At 44.9% G+C, this 17,896-nt stretch overlaps 1 protein-coding gene across 1 annotated transcript in view; it reads left to right on the top strand.

Annotated features, from left to right (window-relative positions):
• Positions 1–17,896, top strand: part of AP3B1 (adaptor related protein complex 3 subunit beta 1) — a 309,804-nt gene that overhangs the window by 60,429 nt on the left and 231,479 nt on the right. Inside the window, exon 4 of the mRNA XM_006119130.4 lies at positions 13,741–13,836. Within this exon, the coding sequence (XP_006119192.1) occupies positions 13,741–13,836 (96 nt within the window). The remainder of the gene's footprint in view (positions 1–13,740; positions 13,837–17,896) is intronic.

The following is a 17,896-nucleotide window of genomic DNA, read 5'->3' as shown; positions in this document are numbered from 1 at the left end:
GTCGTTCACCAGAGACTCAGTCATATGGCGTCTATACCCGGCCTTTATCCTTAGAGTTTTTCGAAATTTCACAGAATGAACCCATAGTACTGCTTTCCTTCTATCCGAAGCCTCACACACTTGAGGTGCGGCAAGCACTCTCTTTCTATATGCATAGAACCCAAGACTGGCGTAAAATGGACCGACTGATAATAGCAACCTCAGGGCGTTCCAAGGGCTGTGCTTTGTCCAGCCAGCACATCTCAAAGTTTACAGTGATATGCGTTACCACTTGTCACAACATCTGCAACGGACCTCTCCAATCTCATCCAAAGGCCCACTCTGCAAGGGCAGTGGCTATTTCAGCAGCATTCATCAGAGGAGTCCCATTGAATGATGTTTGTAGAGCGGCCACCTGATCATTGAACACAACATTCATGCAGCATTATGCAATTGCACAGTGTTTGGTCGCAGATTCCGCTGTGGCTTCAGCAGTGCTATCCGTTAGTGTCAAACCTAGCTCCGGGGCGCATCTGAGTACTATTGTGTAGTCACCAACAGTGGAGCACCCCTGGGGACCATTCGAAGAAGAAGTTACTCACTTTGTGCAGTAACCATGTTTCTTCAAGATGTGTCCCCATGGGTGCTCCATGTCCCGCCCTCCTCCCCGCTCCGGAGCTCTGTTTCTTTCTCGTTGCAGATAGCCAAGCGGCGAGAGGAACTGGCGGGATCCAGATCACACACAATCGAAGGGCACGAATGGCACAAGTTGCTAATCACGTATGTGCGGTCCGGCTGACTACGGCTATGGAAAATCTCTGACCTGCGGCACCGGAACGAGCCTGACACCAACAGTGGAGCACCCACGGGGACATAGCTCGAAGAAACATCATTACTGTACAAAGTGATTAACGTCTTCTTTTGGGGTCTGAGAGTGTTGGACAACCCATATGACCATCAGGTACCATCTCTCCTTCCCCCTTCCATTCTGTGATATCCCCTCTAATGGATGTGCCCAAAATTGTAGCACCTAGAGGAGCTTTATTGTGGATTCTATCAAATGTAACTTCATACATCACCGACAGCAAACTGTTTTCTGTTTTGAAAAGTTTTGTTTCTTTTTGTAATAGGGAGAAACAAAGATCTTGCGCAAAAGGGTGTTTTTTGCGCAAAATGGAAGTGGCTACACTGCTTCTTTTTGCGCAAAAACCCCGTGTGCAAAAAGAATTGGCAGAAGATATGCTAATGACATCATGACTCATGCTAATGAGTCCCTCATTAGTGTATTTTCTGCTGCAAAAACTTGCAGTGTAGACATAGCCCTACTGTGTTTGTTTTTTCCTCTTCAGTTGTGCTATAACCTTTAAAGGCAGAGGTAAATTGACCCCCTACCCTTCCCTTATGTGTATTCTACTTCCCCCTAACATTTCTGTTACAATACAATATCACATTCAGTGTATCAGGTAGACTTATTAGTAATCACCCATGAGTTCCAGTACTCATGAAGTTGTTGCTGAACAATGATTGTGGGACAGATGTGGATCTAGTATCCAACAAAATAGTTATTTCCGATTATTTAAATTCCCAAAGATGCTCATACATATGAAATATATTACCATACGACCAATGGTTTAACAGTGTAACTCTGTCATGTGGCATGATCAGACACCTATATAAGGAACATAACAAATTATCCAGAACTACAAAACACTTGATCAACATCACTATCACTTACATCTGTCTTGGATAGAATGAGGTTAAGTATAAAAGTAGATACATGTGACAAATGTAATATTAATTTGGTGGTACTTTCACCTGTTCAATAGCTGGATTTAGACACTGAGAAGTCTGATGCCCCTCACTGTTCCTACATTTATCTGTGGGGGTCTTCTCTCTAGCTTGATAATCTTCTATGTCAGCATTGATCATGGATTTTTTTTCCCCCCATGGACAGCCGATTTTTTTTCGGAATATAAGCTGCTTTCATCTGCTGATACTGTTCTCAGTGTAATCTTCATGGTCCCCAGGTGCAGATTCAGAGTTTATATGTAGTCCATGTGCAGTGTCAATGGGCAAATGTGCAGGTCCTTTATATAATAAATAGAAGGGTGAAACCCCCGGTGCCTCAATTCAAGTACAGTTATAGGTATAAATTATCTTTCTGAGGGAGTCCTTTCAGTTTGCTTTTGTTCTTCTGGGAAAGTTCTCAACGTAGCTAGCAGAATTTAGTTTAGGAATTTTACTCACTCATTGCCCTGATTGTGTGAGATGTTAGTTTTACAGTAATGCTGTAACCTTCTGAATAAATTATTTTCTAACTTTTGTCCTTTGTTCATGACGAATAGTTTTGGGGAAACCAAAGTAATTTAAGACTTTGTCTGCCAAAGTCTTTTCTGAATTGATGGAGGCTTGGACAAACCTAGTGAAGTTATTCTCTATGACTAAGATACAGTCATATCTTCCTTTGCTTTATCATGCACAAAAATCATTTACTTTGTTATAATTGTGTTCATTTAAATGGAACTCTAGTAGGCTTGGCAGTTTGGCAACTTTTTTTTTCCATATCCGGAGGCATTCTGGCGAGAGCATCTACCTCAATGTTAAATTCGTTTTGAGTTGCCATACACTTAATGGGGGATATAACATCCATGTCCAAGTCCTCTATTGCCAGCAAGTACAGCTGCAAACTAAAATACCTTGCCATCTCTTTGTATATCCAAGGACTATCAGATAGCCTAAGAACATCTTTATGTCTTCTGAACAGTTTGACCAGTTTTTTCCATATCAGGAGGTATTCTGGAGAGAGCAGCTACCTCCATGTTAAATTTTGGTTGATGATAGCTAACTTTGAAGTTAGTTGAGCTAATTCTGCAATCCACAAACGTGCTGTGAAGTTCAGCCTGGTAAAGGTGAATATGTAGGTCAACTAGTTACTTTCCCTGTAAACCATGAAAGATTGTGCATAGTACAGGTAATCATAAGTTGTTAGTTACAGCCCGTTTCAAGATCAAAAACTCGAGTTTTTCTGAGTGAAGATAATTTTTCTCAGCTGCAGTTAGTGTTCTTGACATCAGTTATGGTTCATTCTGTTTACCTTTGTTATATTGGGTTAAGATTCCCTTATTGGAAGCATCTAATGTCCAGTAAAGAGTAAGGCAAATCAGGACAGGCTTACTTGGTGGTTTGAGGCTGTTTTTCTTAGTCTGGATAGCTTGCTGTTTAAATGATGTGAAGGCTTTGATATGATATCTGAATAGAGCCATGTAATGTCGATGGAAGGTCTTTCCTTGATCTAAGACTGATAATCAAGATTTCTAATCCATTCGCAACATCCTGTTTTCAAGGAACGGGTTGCCCGTCTAATACAGTTTTCTGTTGAATTACTGATAACTGATAAAGTCTTAGATTACCATCTCTTTTCCAGACAATACCACTGGTCACACTTAAATTGATTTTTGTGAACCATACTCTGTGTAGGAAATACAAAAAGAGATAAAGGATTACCTCAAGTATCTAGTGGATGAAGCATTGAGATGTGAATCTTCTGTATGGCTTGTTGGTCCTTCTATTTGATGTGTATCTGCAGACTTCAAATCAATCCCGTATCTACATTTCTGGAGAGGCTTTGGTTTCTTGTCTCAGCATCTACCTTTCTTTTGTATCTCAGACAAATGGCTACAGTTGATTGCTGATTCCAACAGAGCTTGATTATCTTTTCTTCTTAGGGGCTATTCTCTGCTGGAGTTGTCCCTAGAATGGCTATGTCTATTGCTTTTTCACTGTGTTCCCTTTTTCCTCTTTTAGCAGTGCTCCACCTCTCAAAAGATAGGGCACAGGTAAATTAATCCTCCCATTCTCTTATGAAGGCTACATTCATAATCAAATAACTCTTCTCATACGTTTACCTTTGAGTGTGTTTTGTTTTTAGGGTTTTTTTTAAAGGCAATTATTTGTGCTCAGACTTCGTACTGTGGATAAAACACTTTTCCTTAGCTTCTCTTCCCATGGCTCAAAACTAAAATTCTTCCTTTTGCTCAACACAGGTTTTTTCAGATTGAAAAGGATTTGGGGATTGACTAGTTTCTCCTATTTTATAGAGCTCAGTTGGAGCACTGGAGGAAATGTTTAGGTTGCAACATAGCTATGTTTCACAGCTATGTAATTGGCACTTCTTGGTTGTCTTCTATTTTTATCTTAACTGAATTCTCAAAATTATATTTTACTCTGTTAGTGTCTATTTGAAATAGGGTAGGTAAAACTTTTGGCATATTGATCTTGCTTTATTCCAGAAAGCAATAAGCAAATTGACTTAATTCTGTAAGCATTCTGTATAGAAGAAAAATATATATCCCTGTAGAGGTTGAAACTCTGTAATCCAGACTTCGGTAGTCTGGCAACACCCTTCGTCTGGCATCGTTGAGCTGACTCTGTGGGGTCAGGAGCATTGCCATACTAGGAGGTCGAGAGAGCACAGCTCTGGGTGGCAGCAGATGATTAGGTGGAGCGCAGAGCTTTGGGTGGCAGTGGAGCTGCTGGGGAGTGTGGCAGCAGGAATGGTGGTGGGGGGAGCGGAGAGGAGCTGCGGGGAGAGTGAAATGGAGTCCCCCCCTGGGGAGAGCAGAGCCCCAGGCAGCAGTGTGGTGGCCAGGAACAAAAGTGGAGCCCCTGGTGCATTGACTTCTCTCAATCTGGCAAATTCCCTAGTCTGGAACCAATCAGGTCCCAAGAGTGCTGGACCAGGGAAGTTCAATCTGTACTGGTTACTGCAACCACAAATGTTTTAGTTCGTTTTTATGAAATGTTTTCTTATTCTGTAGATATCTTTGCTGCCTAAACATGTTCTTAAAATTGTGATCTATACTACACACTCTAATATGAGGGGAACAGCTATAGGGCATGTTTATTTCTCTTATGAGAATTGAAGGGCACTTTATTGTTAGAAAAGTGTATGTAAATTTCATTTTTTATAAGTACATGGTGCCCTGTTACATTCCTCATAGCATTAGATGTTGAAAGGTACAAAGAGTGACCTAACTGGTGATAGAGAACAAAAATAATCAAAGACTTAATCAATAACTCATGGAGTTTGCTGTACATGTATTGATAAACTAATTAAGCAGATCTGTCTGTGTTCCTCAAGTCTAATGTGGCCCTGTTGATAGTTTTACAGAAAGGAGTGCTGTAACATTGAATGCAGGTAAATGATGAAAGAATTATGTAGACACGAAACAGTAAGAACTCGCATTTCTAGTCTCACCGTGAATTCAAGGAAAGGAGGCTTGCTCTGCACACCTGCAGTCATTCATTGCATAGGCCTCTTGTGGTCAGTGTTGATTGCTGCTTTTATGTAGCAGAACAACAAATAACATACTACTTTATACCTTCTGTGATTTAATATTACACTTTTTGTCAGCACTGGCACAAATCCTTTTTTCCGATAGTGACAGTAATTATAGCGCAGCTGTAGTTAAGGGTCTTTCAGAGTTTCCATTATGAACCCCTGTAGTCAGTTTATAACTCAAACATAAAGTATTCTGTGCTTACGTGACACAGAGGCTTTGCCTTAGGGTGAGTTACAGTATCCCACTTTCAGTTTAAAGAAGTTAGAGTTGTCTGAATTAAATTGAGTACTAAGGATATTATGATTTCTAAGGCAGACATCTCCTAACTTTTTATATTGTATCCTTCCATACCATAATGGAATCTATTGCCCCACCCATCCCTTGGGGCCTGGGAATGGGTCTAGAAGCTAGCGGTGGAAGATAGGGCAGAGCAGGGCTGAGTGAAACACTAGCCTATTGTAGAGGCTGGCTTGTGCCTGTGTACTGTTTCTGAACATTCCTCTGTGCCTCCCAGGATGTTTACCCCTCAATTTAGGGACCACTGTTCTAAGTTTTAAAACCTGTATAATTTTGTATCCCATGTCATAATCAACAGTAGTGGGGAGAACTTTTCAGATGCCTATGGTGAGACAAAGAAAAAGATAGATACGATTTTTTTCCCCCTGGATATCTTAATTAGACAACATTGCATGTGTGATGGTGTAAAGGACTTCACCGTTCTTGTGAGCTCCCCATGGTGTCCGAGGGGAGTCTTGTAGTCTCTCTACCTGGCTGTCTGCGGGAGAGGAACTGTCTGGTATGTGGCCTGGGACCAGGCTTCTTCTTACCTTCTGTTGTGGCTGCTGGGGGCTAGAAGGGGGGACCCAGGCCCACCCACTCCTCTGGGTCCTGGCCCCAGGACCTTATAAGTAGCAGTTACCTGCTGAGTCTCAGAAGTGGTTGGTTGCTGTCACGTCCCTTGGGCCACTTGCCTGGGAAGCTGCCCTGTCCAGTCCTTTCTCTTGGGCCTTGTGATCAAGTCTTCCCTGTCCAGGGTTCTGCAAGGGTTGCTGTTGGCTTACCGGCTAGTCTTCAGCAGCGGGACCTGGTTCTGACCAGATATGAAGTCCAGCTCCCACTCGGAGCTGTCTGGAATGCTGCTGTTCTCCCAGTCAGCCTTTAGGTCTGCTTGGGTCGAACTCCAGGAAGGAACTGCCAAGTCCTGACCTAGCAGCTTCTTTTATATCGAACTGCTGCAACAGAGGCTGCCACTCTGTTCTGCTTGGAGGACCTCTCTCCTGCTCCTGTTGCTGGGCAGAGTGAGGAAAGGCCTCCAGCAGGGATATTGGGGCTTTGTCCACCCCATCACAGATGGTTTCACCACCCATGCATAATCAAATTAACTTATGGACACACACATGCTTAACTGGAAGATGCTTTGGACAAAATACCTCTTGTAACCTATCAATCTTAATGTCACAGTCTGCTGGATCTATATATCTTATTTTGGTGTATGTACTCTTGTATGTAGAGTTAGGAATATGGTTTTAAATGTGCAAGTGAGAGCCATCAATGGTGTTTCTCTCAGTGTCTGGGTAATCACCTTGTAAACAGCCTCTTTTGTCCTTCAAGTCTTAGCAGTGGTTGGTCTTAGTAAGGTATGTGACCATCTTAACTGGTAGGGGCTGACCAGGTAATTTCCATGGAAGGGGAGAATGTAAAACAGAGAATTGCCACCTGAAAGGAAGGTTATTTAAGATGCAAAGTTTTCAGACCTTTTGTCTTTGGCTGGCTGGCATGACACTCACAAGAGAGAGAACCAGAGACCCCACGGGAAAAAACCATCATCTTCTTGGAGGGTCCCCAGGGGTGCTCCACTTAGGTGCTTCAGCCCTGCTGTGCACATGTCCCGGAAATCTTAAGTAGCAGTCTCCTGGTTTCCGGCGCATGCTGCGCTATTGCGCAGTTGTTCAGAATGACAGTTAGCACACGCCTGCGGCAGTTCCGTCAGTTCATTCTCAACTGCCTCTGGCATCGGTTGCAACTAGACAGTCTCCCCTTAGATCCTTTCAGAAACCTACCTGACCAGCCCATTAATTAACGAGAGAGCGAGAGCGAGCGCAAACTCAGCAGGATGAGCGGCTGCGGCTACGTCCCTTCCAACAGCCTCAGCAGCTCTGTCATGCTAGAATTTTCCAGCTTTTAAAGGTGCACAGGCTGTGGAGTATTCATCGCAGCAGCGGGTGGCCATGAGCAGTGCCTCTGCTGCCTTGGTCACAACTACCCAGTCAGCCCCTGCCTGCATTGTCAGTGGCTCGCCCCGCGTTCAAAAAGGGCACGAGAACTGCAGAGGCTCAGCCTCTTTACGGGTGGCACCATGGCAGAAAAACAGCCTCAAACAATCCTCCCTCCTCAAGGTCATTCCTACAGGGGTGGAGACCAAGAAGAGCACTCCTGTGCAGAGTCATGCAAAAGAACAGGAAAGGGACAGGAGCGCGAAATGTGCCAGATTTCCTGCAGAGGCTCCAACTGCCAGCAATAAAAGATCTTTCAGCAGGGAGCCAGAGAAGAATGGGGGTCAACACAGTGACAAGGGATCCTGCTCACAGAGAAGCAGTTATCCCAAAATGAAGCAAAGAGCCGCTGGCCATGCTTCAAGTTTCCCCCACAGCAGAGCAGTGGTACAGAGAGAAAAGCTGGTACCAGCTGCACTTCAGAAGGCCATCAAGCCGCACAGCAATAGAATGCTGCATGCAGCAAATCCCTTGGTGCCGGTGCAGGTCAAAACACTCATGGTGCCATTGGGAGCAGTGGGGGAGAGCACCACAGCTATGCCTCCACTGTTCCAGGTACCCTCATATACTACAGAGAGGGACCTAGCAATACCCTCAGTGCCATGCTCCCTGCTGTTTGGTACTGATGGCACACCAAAGTCCAGACGCTCGCTCTGCTCCTACGCTCTGGCATCGCTAGTCACACCACGCTTCAGTGATGACAAAGAGTGAAGGGGCCAGTGTGGAGATCCAGTATGCGCCAATGCAGCAACGCCAGCCCTAAAACTGGCAGATGGTGCAGTGATTACCCCCATCGCTACCACCACAGTGGGGCCCATAGGATTCCTGAGCACCCTACAGATACCAGTACCTGCAACTACATGAAACCCAGGTGTCCAGGGCGCCATTGGCTGGCAACAACACGCCCAGAAGGGCTGAGTACAGTCCAGACAGCTGGGACACTGATTCTTCTACAGGAGATGCAACGCAGGGGATGCTGTTCCCCTCCACCACCCCAGAAGGATCTAGCCCAGCTATGGATGAACAGAGTCTCCTCATGTCACCATCTAGAGGGGATGACCGTAAGAAATTTCAATACTTGTTCTGGAGGGTAGCAGACTCGTTGGAGATACAGCTATCTGATACCAGCCACAACAAACATAAACTCACAAGTATCTTCCATTCACTGCCACATAACAAATTGGCTCTTCCAACGAACGGGGCATTGATGGAACGGGCAAAAGCCATATGGAAAACCCCGGCATCAGTGCCTGCAACATCAAAGAAACTGGATAAGAAGTACTACATAGCACCTGAGGAGGTGGAATTTCTATTCTCCCACCCCCAGCCGAATTCACTTGTAGCTGATGCAGCCAACCAGAAGGGGAAACAATACCAGTACCCCAGAATACCGAGTCACAATAAGGAGGTGAAGAGACTGGAGGCTATGGGAAAGAAAGCATATTCATCAGCCTCCCTTGAACTCAGAATTACCAGTTACGTAGCTTGACTAGCGAAGTACTCACACCAGACTTTTGAATCCTTGGAGTCCTTTATTCAATACATCCCAGAAGATATAAAATATCAGTATGAAATAAATATGAAGGAAGGGTCACTGGCTGCCCGGACAGCACTTGAAGCAGTACTGGAAGTGATGGATAAAGTTGCTAGGTCCATGGCCTCGGCAGCGGTGATGCAGAGAGCGTTGTGTCTGCAACTGTCTGGATTCCCCCAAGAGGTTCAATTGAGCATTGAAGATCTGCCATTCGAAGGAGGAAAAACTCTTTGCGGAGGTGACGAATTCATCTCTCTACACCCTCAAAGACTCCAGAGCCACACTACACACTCTGGGAATTCAGCTTTCAGGCTCAAGAAAAAGCAACATAAGCAAAACAATCAACAGTTCAGGGTGCCGACGTTCATACACCAGAGACCCTACAAGAACAGGAGACACATGAGACATGCTTGTGGGAGGCAGATGAACAACCTTCCATCATTGTCACAAGCATCCACATCACATTAGCAGATTTGAGGACTTGTTCGAGGGCACGTCAGCCCCCAAGCCTCTAGGGTAGGCAGACATAAGAGCACAGATTTTCGGCAACAAACTTGCTGACTTCTTCTATACTGCATGGGAAACCATCACCTTGGGCCAATGTGTCCTAGAAATAATACCATCTGGGTACTACATACCATTCACGACAGTCCCACCATCCCACCCCCTTCCCCATCCCTCTTCAGGGACCCCTCTCATGAGAGTGTCCTTCAGGTGGAAGCACAATGTCTGTTGCTGCTAGGCGCTATAGAAGAGGTACCCACTCAATACAGGGGGAAGGGATACTATTCCCAATACTTTTTAACCGTCAAGAAATTGAGTGAGTGGAGACCTATCTTAGACCTATGGGGACTCAGCTGGTATGTCAAGTGTCAGTGGTTCAAGATGGTTACACTAGCGAAGATCATACCCGTACTAGAGAAAGGTGCATGACTATTGACCTCAAGAATGCATATTTCCATCTATCAGTTCATCCGGCACACAGGTGATTGCTCAGATTGACCATCAATGACTCTCACTATCAATACAGGGTACTACCGTTTGGGCTGTGCATGGCACCGAGAGTCTTTACAAAAGTCCTTTCCATGGTGGCAGCAGACCTGCGAAGAAATCAGATAATCATATTTCCCTATTTTGACGACTGCCTGATTATGGCATCCATATATGATGGAGCAGAACATTTACTGGGGGTGACGAGAACAGTATTCGACACACTCGACCTCCTACTGAACCTGGACAAGTTCAACCTTACCCCTATCCAGACTCTGGAGTTCATAGGAGCACAGGTAGACTGTGCACAGGGTGTAGCCTCCCTTCCTATCCACAGATGGTCGCAACTACGCGACCTTGATTACGTCAGTACAAACCCTGCAGACTATGGTGCGCACATGTCTGCAAATACTAGGGCATATGGCAGTGTCCACGTTCATAGTACCAAATGCCAGACTACATATGAGAGAGTTCAAGGCATGGCTACACTCAATATATCGCCCCAAGAACAATCCATTCCACAAGATACTACGTGTCCTGATCGACTCAAAGCCACCATGAATTTGTGGATGGATAGAAGCAACGTATGCATTGGACTACCATTCAGGCACCAATGCCATCCATTACCATCATGACAGATGTGTCCCTGATAGGATGGGGGGGCCATATGGGATCCATAGTACTCCAGGGCGACTGGACATGCACAGAGTCTTGTTTCCATATCAACGTGTTGAAGCTCAGAGCTGTAAGGAGGGCATGCTCGTGGCTAGTCCCCCACATACAACGCAAAACAGTGAGGATAATGTCTGACAATATCACCACAGTCTATTACATAAACAGGCCAGGGGGTGCAAGATCTCTCAGCCTGTGTGAGGAAGCAATTAGACTATGGCAATGGGGTATCGTACACAACATCACAGTGCATCTGTTGGTCAAAGACAATATACTAGCAGGTGCCCTCAGCAGGCATAGAACCACGAATGGAAGAGCAACAGGTCCATCATAAACAACCTGTTCAGGAAATGGTAGTATCTAGTGGAATTGCTGTGCATTGTGAACAAATCCACCAAGTGCCCGCTATATTGTTCCAGAGCAGGCATTGGACCACGTTCTGAGACGTTTTTGCAGTGCCTTGGGACTTCCCATTAGCGTACGCTTGCCCACCGATACCTCTGCTACAGCAAACAGTGATAAAGATCACACCGGATATGGCCAGGGTCATACTGGTGGCTCCCAGCTGGCCGAGATAGATTTGATACGCTGCCATACTACAGCTCAGTATCCGTCAATCGTACAAGTTTCCCCGGGTACGAGCTCTTCTGACTCAAGACAAAAGGCGCATACCACATCTGGATTTGCATATTCTCAACCTGTGAGCCTGGATGCTTATTGGCTCTCAGACAATGAGCTAATCCTGCCTTGAAGGGCCAGGGAAATTCTGTTCAACTGTGGGAGACCCACAGCGAGACAAACTTACCTGCAGAAGTAGGTCTGGTTCACGGCCTGGAGTTCCACTCGTGCACGGGATCCATGCAAGACTGGGATCTCGAACATCCTGGAATACATCTTCTACCTACAAGACACAGACTTTCAATAAGTCCTATCCATGTACACTTAGCGGCCATCTCAGTGCTACACCCACCCATCCAGGCATGGTCCATTTTCTCTCACCTGTGTCTCAAAAGATTCAGGAAAGGGTTACAGAACCTATACCCACAACGTACGGCCCCAATTCTGTCCTGGGATTTGAATCTTGTGCTGGACTCCATCATGAGATGACCTTTTGAGCTGCTCGCAACTTGCTCACTGCTCCATCTCTCATAGCAATAACATTGGCCAGGCGAGTGGGTGAGATAGCGGCACTCTTGGCCGAACTATCGTTCATGGTGTTCCACAAAGACAAAGTCATCCTCAGGACCCATCCGAAATTCCTACCTAAGATACCTACATTGTTCCACTGTAACGAACCAATATACTTACCTGTGTTCTTCCTGAAACCACATGACAACACCATGCAGTGTGGTGCACACTGGACATATGCAGGGCATTAGCTTTTTACCTGGAGTGTACAAGAGACTTCTGCAAGGCACCCAGACTATTCATGTCCTGCGTGGACAGGTCCAAATGTCAACCTGTCTCCAAACAACATATATCCAAATGGATTTCCACATGCATACAACTGTCCTATGACCAGAGAGACAAACAGACACCAACAGTTATACAGGTGCATTCCATGAGAGCAGTATCCACCACTGCTGCTTTCTTCAAGGGGCTTCCTATAGATGACACCTGCAGAGCTGCAACATGGGCCTCCGCAAATGCCTTTGCGCAACATTACGCTATCCAGTCCTTCCAGGACTCGGACACGAGATTTGGATGTACCGTATTGTCCAATATCCAGCCATGTAACACAGAGCGCCCACCGCCAAGCAGGAATACTGTTGCGTAGTCACCTAAGTGGAGCACCCATGTGGACCCTTGAAGAAAAAGGGAAGGTTACTCACCTTGTGCAGTAATTGGAGTTCTTCGAGATGTGTCCCCATGGATCTTGCACACCCACCCTCCTCCCCTCTGCTCTGGGCTGACAGTGGTCTGGGGTAGAGAAGGAATGGAGGGAACTGCCGTCTGCGCCTGCTTAACTGTCATTCCGAACGATTGCGCAATAGCGAAGCATGCGCCAGCGGCTGGGGGAGTGTTACTGAAGATTTCCAGGCTATATGCACAGCATGGCTGAAGCATGTAAGTGGATCACCCATGGGGATGCATCTCGAAGAACTCTAGTTACTGCACAAGGTGAGTAACCTCCCTTCTCTGGCTTGGAGGTTTAGCTGAAACAACAGTTTTAGGGTTAGTTTGTAGTAAGTTTTAAGATGTTAGGACTTTTTCTGTTATTTTAAATTTATATGCGTTTTCTGTTATTTTAAATTTATAATTCACTTTGCTCTGCCTGTTTCCACTTGCAATCACTTAAAGCTTACTGTTGGTACTCAATAAAATCACTTATTTACTGTTAAGCCCAGTGTAAATAATCATTATCTGGGGGAGCAATCAATGTGTATGTTCTTTTTTATTGTAAAAGGGGACTAACCTGAATGATTTATTTGGGGTTCTGATCCCATTTGGAGGGTGGGTTCCTGGAAGCTGAACCAAAAACTACATTCTACTCAGACCTGAGAAGATTTAGTGTCTGTATTGCTGTTGGGGGGCGGGAGAGGGAGGATGTTGGTGTGTGTTGTGGTGGTAATGTCAGCTCTGCGCCTTGGCTGGTGGATACCAGGAGATGTGGTCCAGCAGGATAGGGTGGTGAGAAGCCCCAGAGAGCAAGGAGGCAAGTATCAGTGGCTCTGTCAGCACACCTGGGAATCCCAAATGGGTCTTCTGTGACCGCAACCCATCACAGCAAGTCATTAGGAATTCTTGGGTTATTGTAAACCTCGTAACTGAAGAAGGAGGTCATTCAAAATTTCCAGAGATACTGAGTATATGACTACTCAGGAATGCTTTTAATCCTAAACCCAATATTTTACCATTGATTAGTTTGTTTTGCCTTTCAAATAACATAGCTTACATTCCTGTCTACTAGAATTCTTAAATTCTCTGATGTTATATTCTGTATTTTTAGATTAAAAAACTAGTGTACGTTTACCTGATGCGCTATGCAGAGGAACAGCAGGACCTGGCATTGCTGTCCATCAGCACTTTTCAGCGAGCTCTGAAGGTAAGTATAGTTCATTGCTCTGCATGGAAAGATCTGATGTGTCATCAAAAATACAGACATTTTCTATTGTTCTCCAAATCTTATAGAGAAACTTGTATAGAAAACACTGTATGCTGCAGTTCATAAATATTTGAGTTTAGATTGATTCCATGTGACTTGTATCGAGCTTTTTATGTTCTTTCTAAAAAGGTGTCTAATACAATAACTTGCAACTAAATTGCAAGGTAGGAAGTTTTAAAAACAAGATTTAAAAAACTTCTAAGTACTCAATAGAAACAGGAAGAAAAATACTTTATATTTTTAAATAAACAGTTTTTTTTCAAACCTAGGTAGCTGAAATACATATCCTTGGCTGCTGCTCCTCTCTATCAGCAGTTTCACAAGGACTGTATTGACACCTGATACCCTGAAAAATGGGAATAGCCAGAGTCTCCCTTAAGTAGACTTCTGCTGACTGGATTTATGTAGAAGGCACTTGGGTTGCTTTGATGTCTTTAGCAATATAAAATCCTAAAATAGAAGATGAAATAAAGTAAACCCTAAAGAAAATTTTGGGCTGTCACCAACATTTGTCCTAAAGAGGCTATTATTAAACTTTTTCAGCTCTAATTCAAAGACACATGGTGTGAGGGAAGGGAAGAAAGCCAAAACTAAGGGCCACCTCTGAAGTGTGGTAGCAGAGATTTAGAAATTTGTTTAGCCCAGAGGCCTTGGCAGTTAGCATACATGTTAAGGAGAATTACCTTTCTTCCTACACAGAAGCCTCTTTGGGGGGGGAGAGATTTTTCACATTCACTGACAAACTTGGCATTTTGCTGCTCTGTGCATCTGGCCAAGAAGGGCTACATATGACTCCTTATGGATCCAGTCAGTATTGTTGAACTAGTCAGGAAGTTTCTTAAAGGTAAAATGTTATTCATTGGGACTTAAGCATTGCTTCCCCAAAGCTCCCAAACCAGGAATGAAGAAACACAGTAACTCCCAAATGCAAAAAGTCTGTGCCAGGGATGGGCAAAAGGGCGTCTACAGGCCAGATCCTGCTGTTCCACTGCCGCCAGGCTAATTAGAGCCTAGGGACGGGGGAACACGCGGCTCTTAGGGTACGTCTAGACTACATGCCTCTGTCACCAGAGGCATGTAGATTAGGCTACCAGACACAGTAAAATGAAGCAGTGATTTAAATAATTGCCGCTTCATTTAAATTTACATGGCTGCCACGCTGAGCCGACAAACAGCTGATCAGCTATTTGTTGGCTCAGCGCGGCAGCCATGTAAATTTAAATGAAGCGGCAATTATTTAAATCGCCGCTTCATTTTACTATGTCTGGTAGCCTAATCTACATGCCTCTGGCGACAGAGGCATGTAGTCTAGATGTACCCTTAGAGTCATCCCTGGTGATGCTCCCTTGCAGGGCGGGGACAGGGAACAAGAGACTTTGCATGTACCCAATCCCTGAGGTCTTGAGTGACCTGGGGGCAGGTGGGGAGTGCACGGGCGCCTAGTTCTGAACAGCTGGCAGTTCTCTCTGGGATGGGGGCAAAGACTTCGTGTATTTCCCCCACCCCCAGACCAGTCAGAGTCTGTGGGTGGGGAAGCATGAAAGCATCATGGCCCCGCACCTTCCACCTGAAGCCCCGCCTCTTCCAGGGCAGCCCCAGGCCTCCAGTGAAAAATTGTCCAACCCTGGTCTATGCTATTGCTGGATAATCAAGCCAGTCTCTCTCCCCCTGCCTCTTTCTCCTCATCTCCCCCCTCCTTCCTGTGTAGCCCTCCTTCCTGCAAAACAAAACCAACTTCATAAAACTTCTGGGCATTGTTATCATATCCTATTGTTTAGGGGACACAGACCAATGATCAACAAACATTGAACATGGATTTTAAACAGCAGGTTGTAACCTTAATGCTGGGAAGGCTTTTATGTTCCTGCATTTAACTGGGACCAGTTCTGAGTTTAGGGTTCCTACTTCACAACAAATTACTCAATAGACTTGTTAGAACTCAGCTCACTTGTGAGTCCTTCCACATCCCAGTTTGTACAGGCATGCTGGGATAGAGGTCACCAAAGAAGGACTTTGAGTCTCATTCTCAATGGTTTATAATTGTATTGGCTGCTAATTCATACTCATTTAGTAAGTGGGGGCAAGAGGGTTGTAGTACCAAAATCAGATGCAACAGAATTAAAAGTGAGAAGCTCAGTGCCTTGTAGAGAACCTCATTGTGTGTAGCAAAGATACTTAGGTTGAGGGCAAGGCAAAACCTTAGCTGATTTTGTTTACAGATGAAGTTAAGAGGAAAAAAGCTCCAAACCACACAAATATCAGCCCTAATATTATATTACTTTTCTTTGTGTCATTCTTTACATGTACTCATGTATACTTATACTTTCACCTTTCCACGGGGAACTGGTGATAAGAGACAAAAGACCAGCCTCATCTTTGGCATGCCAAATGAATCTGCTGGACCAGACCCTCAATGCTCGAAGTTCGGTGAAGGATGATGACAGTGAAGAACTTAAGGGTCACTGATGAAAAGCTTGCTTTCTTCTACATGATGATCTGGCCTATTTTAGAGCCTTGTGAACTGTCGTGAATGTTCATTCAGATGCTTAGCTTCTCATGTCTATGTTGAACTTCCTCACCCTAATAAAATTTGGGTGCTTGTCCTGTTCATTAACATGTTAATGTCTCTTAGCAAATTACCATATACATCAGTTATTTTCAAAAGTAAGGTTTGCAGTTAAATATCTACCAATTACTTTGTTGAAAGCCTAGTAGTAATTTAGTAGTCCTGTACCAAATCCCTTCTCAGACAAGCTATTCTGAGTACCCCAAAATCTAAGTTAACTGTCAGGCCATTTTGTCTATACAAAGGGTCTTATACCTACCTATGCTTCACTTATGCTAAAATGTTGAAGCCAGTGTTTTAGAGAATATGGGTCTGTAGGGTCTTCATGTTACTGCTAAGTAAAATAAAATACTAAGCTAACTCTATGGACTATCCAAAGGTGAGTAACCCAACAGAAGGCTGAATATAGGCCCTGTAGCAATTCTGCTTGGACCCTTATAGTCAAATCTCCTGCTGCAGACACCATTACACCAATCCTAAAGAAATATGTACCAACATTTTTAGGATTAAGACATAGGTAGGCTAACAGTTTACTTATAACTTAGAAATTTATATCAGGTGAGGAAGCTGCCATCCCTGGCTCCAGGTCCCCTATTCCTAAAAATCCTTTGACAGTCTTCATATTTGTTTATCTTTGAATTCCTTAATTCAGCTATAGCCCCTTTTCCTGTTTACTCGCTGTTTGAATACCTGAGTTTTAAACATCTAGAGCTGTACTTTGTTGCACATGTCACTAAATTGCTAATCCAGAAAGCCAGAAAAGCCACAACAAATGCTGCTTTGAATAAAATAGCCTGCCCATCCCCAGGACTGCATATATGCTGAGTTTATTTATCACACACTCAGAAGTTAGGATGTGTGTCTTTCCTGCATCTATTACAGATTGTACCTCCCTTAACCGGGACTTGAGCCAGACCATGGATGTTCCTGAACCAGAGCCCAGGTCTGGCTGCAAGGCAGGAGCATGGCAGGACGTCCCTGTGGAGGGGGTGAGGGATGGGTGGTGTGGTGTGTGGGGGGGATGGCTCTAGCCATGGCACTCTGGTTCCACTGGCCCCAACTGTGGAGCTGTGGCCCCAGTGGCAGCAAGGGAGTGCTGGCCCTGGCTGTGGAGCTTTGGCCCGGCAGCTGAGCAGGCAGTAGCAGGGTTGGATTGGAGCTTTGCGGGGGTGGGGAGCAGTGGGGTTCAGCACAGGCCATAAGGTGAGGGACCTCTTTTGGTCTGGCAAATTCCCTCATTTGGGACCAGTCATGTCCCGAGGGTGCTGGACTGGGGAGGTTCAACCTGTATTTGTTTTTGTCTGAACCAACCCTCCAAGAGCTTCCCTTACTAGAAGCCCCAGGTAGCATCAGCAAGTCGTCCTCACCTGCAACATAAAGGTATCCTGGAATTGTGGATGAATCCAATCCAGGGTGCACCAGAGATATACTGCT

Source organism: Pelodiscus sinensis, chromosome 6, assembly GCF_049634645.1.
Source record: "Pelodiscus sinensis isolate JC-2024 chromosome 6, ASM4963464v1, whole genome shotgun sequence".
NCBI lineage: Eukaryota > Metazoa > Chordata > Testudines > Trionychidae > Pelodiscus > Pelodiscus sinensis.
Note: the sequence above shows the minus strand (reverse complement) of the source record. Positions and strands in the feature narration are given on the sequence as shown.